Below are 11,219 nucleotides of genomic sequence, written 5' to 3'. Positions count from 1 at the left end.
TACAGACAAAGGTGGTATTCCTGTGTATTCTAGGTGAGAACTGTTTCATGCACAACATATACTGATAACAGTGCTCTTTCAGAGCTGATGATCTCACCCACACAGAGAAAAGAGGGCGGTGACGCAGGAAATTCGCCCTAATCAGTCAGTACTGGGTGGAAGGGAAAACCTGTAAAATAAAGTCACTGGATACATTTAAATTTTCCTTACGATGGCACAGTCAACCTCTCGTCATCATTATTAGCATTTACTGCGCACGGTCAGATCTTCACTGCTGGCACAATCACACTCTCCTTTAATTTTCAAATGTGCCGCTGTGCGCGTCACCGTGGTGCGCCTCTCCTCCGTGTTCCGATGAGGCAGAGCGCACTTGTCTGTGTGTTTTGTGTTGACACTAGAGGGGTATGCGGCGATGGTCTTGCGTGTGAAAACGTCTGCAGCGGTTTCGGAGCAGCTACGGACACATTTCGCGTTGGACGAGAGACTAGGAGGAGGGCAAAGACGATCGACCGGCATCAGCAGGAGAAAAACAGCATCTCATAGTCCATCGCGCCGCTGTAGCGACCGTAGCGGCCCGTCGATTCTCAGAGGAAGCCAGGAGCTGGATTTGACATGTCGCAGGGATGTGCTGGTGAGTCGGCTCGTGCATCGGGGTGCGGGGAAGCTTGCGCGAACCTGGGAATAGAAATCTTTGACGTAAACGAGAGCCTTTGCGGGTAACGGGAGAAGTCGCGTACACAGCAATGCTGCTGCATAAATGTCACTGACATATTTTCCCTTTAGTTATGTAAATACTGCAATACATGCTCACTGCATGGGCCTAAAGATGGATGCTCATAGGCTAATCACCTGCATGGCAGGTTGTCCCCGGTCATAACCACGGCGCCTTTGCGTTCATCCACTTCCTATTCTTCTTCTTGTTTTTAAGTGAATGAACTGTCGTCTCCCTGGGAAACTTAGCATCATATTAAGTGATTAAGCCACTCGCACTTGGATAGCTGTCGCATCTAACTGTTTGGACTAAAGGGGCTGCGATGTTGGGTTCATTTGTTTAATCAGACTCGCTTCCATACGTGCATCATGAAAAATGTCAGCTGAAACGAAGCCATTCTAAATAAAGAAGCAAACATGAATGACATTTGTTTGTAGCTGCTTGTCATTCCCTGGCCTATTTTAGCTGGGACAGGACTGGTGCTGCATTGTTATGCATTCAGTTCTTTTCTTTATCTCGCAGAGAGCCTGGTGATGACAGGAGGAGGAGAAGGAGAGAAGTGGAGCGAGGCTTTACTGGTCCCTGACAGGTTTTAATTAGACCCGTACAAAAACAGGTGCCTGACATCTAGACTGTTGTAATGTAATAATGATACAAAAAACAACGGTTACCATAAGGTAACAGCTGTTCTTCTCTTTTTCTTTCAGCTGACATTTTGTGGTCAGAAGGTGATGGCAGTGCTGACTGAGCTTCACCACTACTACCACCCATTCCTAAAAATGGAAGCCCACCTCCAGTGCACCTGAGCCCACATTTAGTGCTCCTTTCTTCCCCTCCCTCTCCTTCTGCCTTTCCTTGCTCATTCTCCACCTCTTCCACAACCCCCACCTCACTCAACTGCAATACTTCCCCTCATCTCCTCCCATCTCTCCACTCTGTTTCCCCAGAATAATGGCGTACTGTGGGCGCTCTCTGGACTCTCCATGCACGTTAGCCTTGCTGATAGGCTTCCAGTTTGCCTTTGTGCTCTATTTCTCCCTTGGGGGCTTCAGAGGCCTGGTGTCTGTCCTGGTGCACACCACAGAGCCCGAGTTTGATTACTCTCGACCACATGATGTATACACCAACCTCAGTCATCTGGGAGTACCGCCTCTCCCGCCTCGCAACTCTGGCACTGGACCCCCTGCCACCGGCCCACCACTAAGAGACTGCCAGATCCCTTCTCCATTGCTGGGTGAGAGAGAGAAGGGTGACAAATAAATGTTTGTGAGTGTAGCACACAGTGAAACGCAAAATGACTGTTGCTATTTTCTTTGTATTCTTGAGCTGATAGAAACGAAGCCAGAAACATTCTGTCTCCTTTCCTTTGGCCAGTTGGACCCGTGTCTGTCCATCTTTCGTCTCCTCTGTCTCTGGAGGAGATCAGACAAAGAAACCCATTAGTGTTGCCAGGTGGACGCTACCGGCCTCCAGACTGTGAACCACGCCACCACACAGCAATAGTGGTGCCGTACCGAAACCGCCAGAGCCACCTCCGTGCCCTCCTCTACCACCTCCACCCCTTCTTGCAGAGACAGCAGATACACTACAGCATCTACATAGTGCAGCAGGTCAGGTTATGTATAAGTGAGTGTGCTAGCTGTTTTATAGTGATTCCTCCTGTGTCTTGTTCAGCGTGATTGTCAGCAGCTGCATGTTTGCCTTCCATGAGCAAAAGCAAAGCATTATGCAGTGGGATTGTTGCTCTAGTGGATCAGAGGTGCTACTGAGTAAAACGTTTGCCTGATGATGTTAAGGGTGTAACAGTAATAGTAGTGTATGTGCTGCTACAAAGTATTGGTCTTGTGATATTGGAGTATTGGGCTATGGTTTAATAGTCCTGCATTGACTGTATCTAATATATACCACTTTATTAGGGGCACTTGTTCAACTGCTTGTAAATGTAAACATCTAACGAACCAATCACTGTGCAGCAGCTCGATGCGTTTAGACATGTAGACGTTGTCGTGACAACCAACCCAGCTAAGCATCACAATGTGGAAGAAAGGTGATTTCAGTGACTTAAAACGTGGCATCATGGCTGGGCTTGTCTGAGAGACCGAGAGCTCGGGATTGTCACACACAACCATCTCTGGGGTTTACAGAGAACAGCAGAAATCAGCAGTTCAGCAGCTCTTTGGGTGAAAAGGCCTTGTCGCCCCCCTTGGCTGTGCCCCTGCCCCATTGGTCATGGTCATTATTGCTGACCATACCTATCCATATCCATCCTTTTTGCAATTGCAGTGTACCCATTTTCTCATGGCTGATTCGAATAGGATAACACACCATGTGACAAAGCTATAATAATCTCAATCTAGATTCTTGAACATGATATTGAGTTCAGTGTGCTCAAATGGCCTCCACAGTCACCAGGTCTCAATTCAGTAGAGCACCTTTGTTTTGTGCTGGAATGGAAGCTATTCCAATAACTCTACAGCAACTGTGTGATACTGTCCTTTCAGTACAGACAAAGATGTTGTTTTTAGCGCCTTGTTGAATCTGTGCATTGAAGAATTAAAGAAAGGAGGTGTACCTAATTAAAATTGTGTCCAGTGAACACATTTGAATGTTGCTGTTTTTACAGCTCTTGTAGGACTTCTAACTAGTTTTATTGCACATTAAAGTCATTATTATTATAGTGTGGTTTCATTTAAAATGGTTGTGAGATATGTGTTTGTTAGCTTTATCTGCCTGGACCAGTGCAATAGAGGTGAATTGTTTTTAGGTTACAGCTCTCGATCTAAGCAAATCATTCCTCAGATATTTCCATGGTAGATGGGACGTCATACTTTCTGTGTATTAAACATTATATTCCCATGCTACAGCTGAATTTAACCATAGTGGTGTAGTTGGAGATTCATTTTTTCCTTCAGGTAATAAGCAAATCTTTAAAATGATGTGCTATTAATCAGTATCAACAAATTCCCCTGTGCTCTGCTGCGATGTACCTCAAATATCCCTGTTGTTCAGAATTTCTAAAACGTGCTGCATTTATTTAAGTCTTCACATATTAATGTGTAAATACATTAATCTGCCTCATTTGATGTTTCAGTGGGGAAACAGCACTTTTAATCGAGCCAAGCTGTTAAACGTTGGGGTGCGGGAGGCACTCAGAGATGAAGACTGGAGCTGCATCTTCCTGCATGATGTTGACCTGCTGCCTGAAAACGACCACAACACCTACACCTGCCACAAACAGTTTCCCACACACCTGTCGGTGGCCATGGATAAGTTCCGATACAGGTAGAAGCACAGAATAAACGAGGGTGGGGCTGGTCTTTCATACATTTGCATTGCCCTGAGACATTATTTTCAAGATTGTGCGTGTTGTGACCCTCCCAGGTTGCCATACTCACAGTATTTTGGTGGGGTATCTGCGGTGACCCCAGACCAGTACATGAAGATGAACGGCTTCCCTAACCAGTACTGGGGTTGGGGCGGGGAGGATGATGACATTGCTGCCAGGTAAAGAGGATAAATGAGGCAGACACCCTGCATGATGTAAACTGTGCGTGCTGGGATCAGAACTACATGCATAACCATTTCAGTTTGCCTCTTCTTGTACTTTTTCCCTCTTGCTCTCGTCAGTCATCATTTTCTCATGTTTACAGCTTCAGTACCGCGTGTTTTCTTTTGCTTTGACTTATATTTTATGTCCTAACATCATCTTTCATCTTCATGTCTCCTCCCATTGCTGTGGCTTTGCTCTTTGTATGTCTTGCAGTGGGCACAATGGGTATGTTCACATGCACTAGCTTGCAGACTTGGACTAGGCTGTGTGCTTAAGAGTTTTCAAACTCTTCTCATTTCTTTACTGTGCTCCCCTCTTTCCACTCTGTGGCTTTTCCAACATTTGCCAATCTGTAACAACTGAGTGCAACAATAAAATTTAATTAGGACAACACATCCAAGAATGTTTCACAACCTTTGGAAACACTGCCTTTTGTGCATGATGTTTGCAAATTATATCATGCAGAGAACATTCGCAGCATTAGTTACACCCTGTTTTGGTTGATTTAGATAACTGGAGTGGTACAAAAGCAACAGATGGAAAAGAAAAAGGGAAGCGCAGTACATTCTTCCACCCATAAGACATGGCAGTACGTTTTCACCCTCTTCTGTTCGTAATCCTGATTTTTCCTTCTTTAAATGTAGCCCACAGGGGGCTAGATGTTTATGTAAAGTTTGTTTTTGTGAGATTAGCTTTGCAGTTTTATGCAGCACATGTTTAAGAGTCTGTTTTTGGCTTACGGTTGTGTGCTGCTGATCCAGAGTGCGTCTGTCTGGCATGAAGATCGTGCGCCCTCCAGTGGCCATTGGCCATTACAAGATGATCAAGCATAAAGGAGACAGAGGCAATGAGCAAAATCCACGCAGGTACGTACTGGCACACTCACAGGCATGTAAAATATTTGTAAAGACTTCTCTTTCTTCATCTGATCTAATGGAATATCTGCCTCAGTAAAAGGGGAAGATATTCAAACGACCTGATCACGTCATGAACTTTTCTTGTCTCCAGCTGTTCCCATGTTGAGTTTTCACTGTTATAGTTGTTGCTTTTTGTCTGTTGACACAGTGATTTGTACAGTTTGTCCTCTGCTTACTTTCCCTCAGGGCGTGTGCTTGTATCTTCAGACTGATTGTATCTAAAACGTAATTAGGTCTTATCTCATTCTCCATGTCATCAGCCTTTTATTAAATTTTATGGAAAGTCTTTGTCATTAAAAGCAATCACTTTGCAGTATATACATCTTTGCCTCCTTGCAGAGAGCCAGATGAAAAGCTTTATGCTGGGTGAAACCTTCACACAATCTTAAATATGGCTTTTGTCATTCTAGGTTTGACCTTTTGAAAAGGACCAGGCTCAATTGGCGCTCTGACGGCCTTAACTCTTTGACCTATGAGCTGCTTTCCAAAGAGCTTGAGCCGCTGTACACCAACCTGACCGTCAACATTGGAGAAGACCCCCATCTGGCCCTGGGCAGGGCCCCCATTCCTGTGAAAGCAACAACCCCTGCCCACCGACGTAGCACCAGCAAGACAGGAGACCCATTCAAACAGGGAAAGAGGCAAGAAGTGCCAGCAAATATGACCGTGGCCAAGACAGAACCTGGTCAGTCAAAGACAGCCAATCAAATACCACAGCAGAAGAAGAAGATGAAATGAGACTAGGTGCATATGAACCTGTAGCTTCCCTTTTCAGTTTGATCTGAAAGACAAAATGGAGAAAAGCAGCATAGATCTGTTCTGTCGTGGGACTTTTAAGTACAGCAGCTTTTTGTGCTCGGTGTAGGTTCGGGGTAATTAGGGGTAATTACACCACGGATCAAATGAAGAAGCCAGCTTTGTCAACGGGGTGAAGAACACTTCTGAGTCACCTCGTCTTGGCTCATCATCTGCTAAATGTGATGCCGGCTGTGGTGGCTGACACGTCTGTGGCCGTGCTCAGCAGAACCAGAAGGTGAACGATGGGCGATTCAGTCATGTCCACGCAGAGGTTCAAAACAAACGGTGAAAATGAGACAGCATATATAAAAACCTCTGCACACAGACTCGTCTGTTGCAGGCAGACCTCTGGCTTCGTCCAGTCTGCTCCCAAAAACAAAGGAAACTGCTGCTGTCTGTCTACGCCACTCTGCAGTGGGTTTGTGTTTCTGTGCCTTCTCTCTTTTATGCGCGTTTTATAGACTGCTATAGCTGCTTTTAGATGCCCACACAAGGTTAGTTTGACCTCTTCTGCCACACGGGAAGACTTAGAAGGCAGGGATGACGAAGCTGACCCGGGATTAGAGGAAATTTGTTCAGAACTGCCATTTTATATTTCTGTGCATTGATCAAACGCAGACCAACTCGATAGATATGGGACAATTCTAGAGTTTATATTTATATAGAGAGACTTCTTTATTTGTTTACCGTTTTGTTTTACATGTCCTACCTTACAGTCTGGTGCCTCTCTCTCTCTCTCTGACATTTAGTTCATAGACAATCAAATTACATGGAAGAGAACTCTGTATTCAACCACATAACAAAATGAGGAAGTACTATCATGCCCGTGTTCACGCCTGTCAGATAAACAGACTGGTCATGGTATTCGTTGTCTAGTTTGACTATACTCTCAACACATGGATAGACCTGTGCTTCTGATATTATCTGTGATTGATTATTTTCTTTTAGATTAGTCAAGTATGGTTAAAAATAACAAACAAACTCGCAGACGACACTTAAAGCGTGTGACTTTCAGATGGTGTTTAATATCTAAAGTGGTCGTGGTTACACTGCAGCACTGTGGATAGATTTAGGTCAGCTTTTGATTAGAAGCCCTGACGTATTCGTAGGCAATATAAATGGATGTTTCTTTGCTGTATTGATTCCCTGAAATGAAGCTTCTGTGTCTTGAAGGGGATGAGACAAGCCAGCAGGACAATGTGCTTCATGTAAACACGGTCGGAGGGCTGCCAAATCAGGACATGCATGTAGGTCATTTTCTGTTGATCACGTATAATCTGAAAGCATCAAATATTTTATTTCTCTGTTAATTTGTGATGTATTATTTCCAGTGCTCGTCTCTCTTTACCTTACGTGAGGGCAGAGTTCGTGAGGGGAGCATAGTTTACTGGTGAGGGACTAGAGTCTGGTTCATTCATGGGCGACAGGATTTCTTGCTGCTAATTGACTAGGAAAACTGTACAATTACAAATAGCTTAAGATGACATACTGTAACACTACGTTTGTGTTGTGAGACACAAACGGGTAATGTATTACTGAAGCGAATTTGAATGTATTTAATTTATTGTGTAAGTACTGAGTCACTGATAGTAATGTGCAGACCTCTGAAGGGATCTTGTGGTGCAGATGTGTGAAACACTCTTCTCCATTGCAGATCAGATTATCATTCCTTTACATCACATCTCCACATTTCTCGCATATACATTGTGCCTCGTGAGATGAGCCACTGAACTATTAAAGGTATGCTGCTGGATTTTATGTGAGCACCCTCAAGTGGCAAAGTCGGGCATAGCGCCAGCCAAGAGGGAGGCAAGGACTGAATGAAACTGCAGAGTTGTGACATGAATGTTAATCATTCGCGGTCGCCATTCACCATTTTAAACCAATCAAATCTTTGCATTGCTCTGTATGGACGGCTTCTCGGTTACGTCGTATCACGTGACTGATCCTGCTGGTTTCAAAGGGTAAAGTAACAGACAGCTTTGTGGATCATAATCAAAGAATCTTTCTTTATTTTGAAATAATGTTTTAAGCAAAGAATGTTATATAAAGGCCGCATTGAGAGAACACTTAGAATAAATAGGATCTAATTTCTTAGCTTTATAAACATGGTTGTATATCATAATATTATCCTCCATATATCATATTATCTGGGAGAAAATCCTGTATGACATGTAACAGTGACACACTGGAAGCTTTTAAGGACATTATATGGCATAATCTCAGCTGGATTAATCAGCAAACTATGTGCTTACCTGGAGACTGTTCTATATTTAATAAATAGGCTAGTTTTTATAAACATTTTCGCATACGTGTTGGAAATATATATTGTTGGAAAGCAAAGTCAGTAAACAGCATCTAGATTTCATAGCAACAGTTTCTGTTTATTTGTTATTCATGAAGTTGTTGAAGTTTAAATGATGAGACTCACTTGGCTGGAGAGACGAGATGTTTGCGCTCTCGTGACAAACGGCACGCGGACCGTACAGTGACGTCACCGAGAGGGACGCTGATGCCCGTCTGCAATCGAGGCTGCCTTATTTACCGACGTTATCTTGAAGATGAAAGTGTGTATGTGTGTATGTGTGCACGCCGTGTGTCAGTGTAGAGCACAGTCAGCAAAAAAGGCAACGCAAGCATATGATGGACAGTGTTGTGATAGCGAGCAAATATGTATTCCAATAAAAAACTAAATCAAATAAGGCCTCATTTCGATGTTGTCTATGATTATGATCGCTGCACACATTTGATAACAGGTATACACACACACTTATGCAGCGTGCATGCCACACTATAAATACACTGCAGTGCTTATGGTGAAGCACTTACCCTCGTCGAACACTCAAAGCCTCTTAATGAATACCGCCTTTACCACTCTGATTGATGGTGCTACAGCTCAAAGACTGCAGACATCAGATGCTCATGCATGGCTGATAGATTATAAGTCATATATCACCATCCACTCATGCTGTGGAGTGGTTTAAAAACCCCTCACTAACCTGTTACATCACCCAGTGTATTGCAGGCCTCAATGTTCCATGTAAGCATCAAAAGCAGGATTAAAAAGTTGGATATGAGATCATACCTATAAATAGACAGTAACCCCCAGCTCTGTATGTTCGATCTGTTTCATAATCTAAAAAGCTGTGTGACTCACCAAGAACGGGCGAAAACACAAAATCATGAGCAGGGCTGGACAAAAACATCCCCTTACAGCCAATCCCACTGCAGCAGCAGCAAAGCCTCGAAGAGGACTGTGGGGCTGAATCAACAGCCTGATATTGTCAACGAGTCCTTACTGTACAAGTTCTGCTGATAGTAATCAAATGCAGTAACCATGCCCTAACAGGCTTTTGTGTGTGTTTTTAACCATTAGCAACATTCCTGCTTAAAGTCTGACTGAACAGACTCAGTAATGTAAGTAATACTGCAACATAGCAAAACCCTGAACCCCCTCAAGAGCTCAGCTTTTCATTTGCTAAAGAAAATGTTTTGGATTGTGTCGACTGCATAACTGTACTAAATATTTTTGTGGTTAGATCATTCTTTTGTATGATATGTGCTTTTTGTGCTGTGAAACAGTCTTTAGCTTTACATTTGTGTATATTTTGCTTCAATGGAGTCAGTTCCTATAATTTTAACCAATTTTAAACTGCACTTTTAGGCACTTGGTACTAACAGTTTGTCCAAAACTAAAAGGTTTGCATTTCTTTATTTGAGTCTATGAAAAATGCCAAAGATAACATAGTTGGATGTGTACATAATAATATTGTTGCTTCATCAAGGTTATTTCTAAAGAGCTATCAGCTGGAATCTTGGTGTGCAGTATGTCCTTAAACAATTTAAGGAAACTAGACAAGTGGAGAACAAAAGAAGTGGTAAAAAAAAGTCCCGACACAGGACTGAGATTTATTCAGTTGATCCATCTGTTGTTCACTGAAGGCTCATCAAAAAGGTAACAGTGAAAGAGCGGCTGAGCAATTAGTAAGAATGGGCAACATTGAAGAAAAAGGCTGAGGTATGCCAGAGTACACAAGAACTGGACTCAGAATCAGTACCAATGAGACATATAGACTGATGAATCCTGGTCAGTATGTTCATAGGAGGTCAGCAGAGACAACAGTGAGTGTCTACAGCCATTTGAATAACACAGTGGAGGCTCGGTCATGGTTTCGGGCTGCATTTTAGTCAAATGTGTTGGGGATCTCTCAAAATTGATGGAACTGTGAACGCAGAAATGTACCATCAGATTTTAATCCACAATGCAAAACCATTTGGACTGATAGTGGCTATATTTTCACCATGACAATGATCCCAAACGCACTGCCGGCGCAGAAAAACACAGTGGAACACTAACAATCATGGACTGGGCTCCCCAGAATCTGGATCTCAACATTATGAAGCAGTGTGGGATCATATTGATAGAGAAGAAAATAAAAGGCAGCCAACACCCAAAGAAAAGCTTTGAATGTCCTTCAAGAAGCCTGGAGATCTATCACTGAAGACTGCTTCAGGAAATTACAAAAAAGCTTGCCTAGGAGGGATCAGGCTGTGCGGAAGAATAAAGATGGTCATAACAAATATTGACTTCCAAGCTCATTAAATGGTAGAAACTCAATTTTTGCCTTATATATTGCATTTTCATTTATTTTTGCAAATGTTTCAATGAATCGCTGCTGCGATTTCTCCATTTTCCAAGCTAAACTATCTGTATTGACCATCCTGGAGAGCGGAATGGCATTGAGGCTAATGTCATGAGACATCACTGGGTAATACTGTCTTCTGAAGTCATCACACCTGATTGTCTTTTGTGATGCTGTCATGCTCTGATGGCAGCAGTGACAGTCTAGTTTGCACTTTCCCTGCAGTAGACTGACACAGTGGCCTGCTGAAGTGACCGAGGCAGGCTGACGCACTGTAGAGGGCTGAGGCAGCCTTCGGTCAACTCCTGTTACTGTATGGGCAAAAGTCTGTCTCATAGCTGACCTCTCACACATTCAGCAATATTTTAGCCTTAGCACAAACACACACGTCACTCACAAAACCATGCACAGCCACATATCTATCTATCTATCTATCTATCTATCTATCTATCTATCTATCTATCTATCTATCTATCTATCTATCTATCTATCTATCTATCTATCTATCTGTGCGCAGACTTTATCTGCAAAGGAGGGTGAGCTACTGAACACTACTATTATTCTAGAGAACCAGAAGTGATGTTTGCTTTATGAAAGAA

The 11,219-nt window shown here is 43.2% G+C and overlaps 1 protein-coding gene across 1 annotated transcript; it reads left to right on the top strand.

The window, feature by feature from the left end:
• Positions 1–43: 43 nt before the first annotated feature.
• b4galt3 (UDP-Gal:betaGlcNAc beta 1,4- galactosyltransferase, polypeptide 3) lies at positions 44–8,681 on the top strand. The gene is made up of 8 exons (XM_040047591.1): positions 44–631; positions 1,235–1,328; positions 1,420–1,946; positions 2,087–2,322; positions 3,804–3,994; positions 4,094–4,216; positions 5,024–5,128; positions 5,590–8,681. The coding sequence occupies exons 3-8, from the start codon at positions 1,664–1,666 to the stop codon at positions 5,915–5,917; spliced, it is 1,266 nt and encodes a 421-aa protein (XP_039903525.1). The 5' UTR covers positions 44–631; positions 1,235–1,328; positions 1,420–1,663; the 3' UTR covers positions 5,918–8,681.
• Positions 8,682–11,219: the final 2,538 nt, after the last annotated feature.

The sequence above is a fragment of the Simochromis diagramma genome, unplaced genomic scaffold (genome assembly GCF_900408965.1).
Source record: "Simochromis diagramma unplaced genomic scaffold, fSimDia1.1 OVJJ01000387.1, whole genome shotgun sequence".
In the NCBI taxonomy this organism is placed as follows: Eukaryota; Metazoa; Chordata; class Actinopteri; order Cichliformes; family Cichlidae; genus Simochromis; species Simochromis diagramma.
The sequence above is the reverse complement of the archived record's forward strand: the minus strand, read 5'-3'. Positions and strand labels throughout refer to the sequence as shown.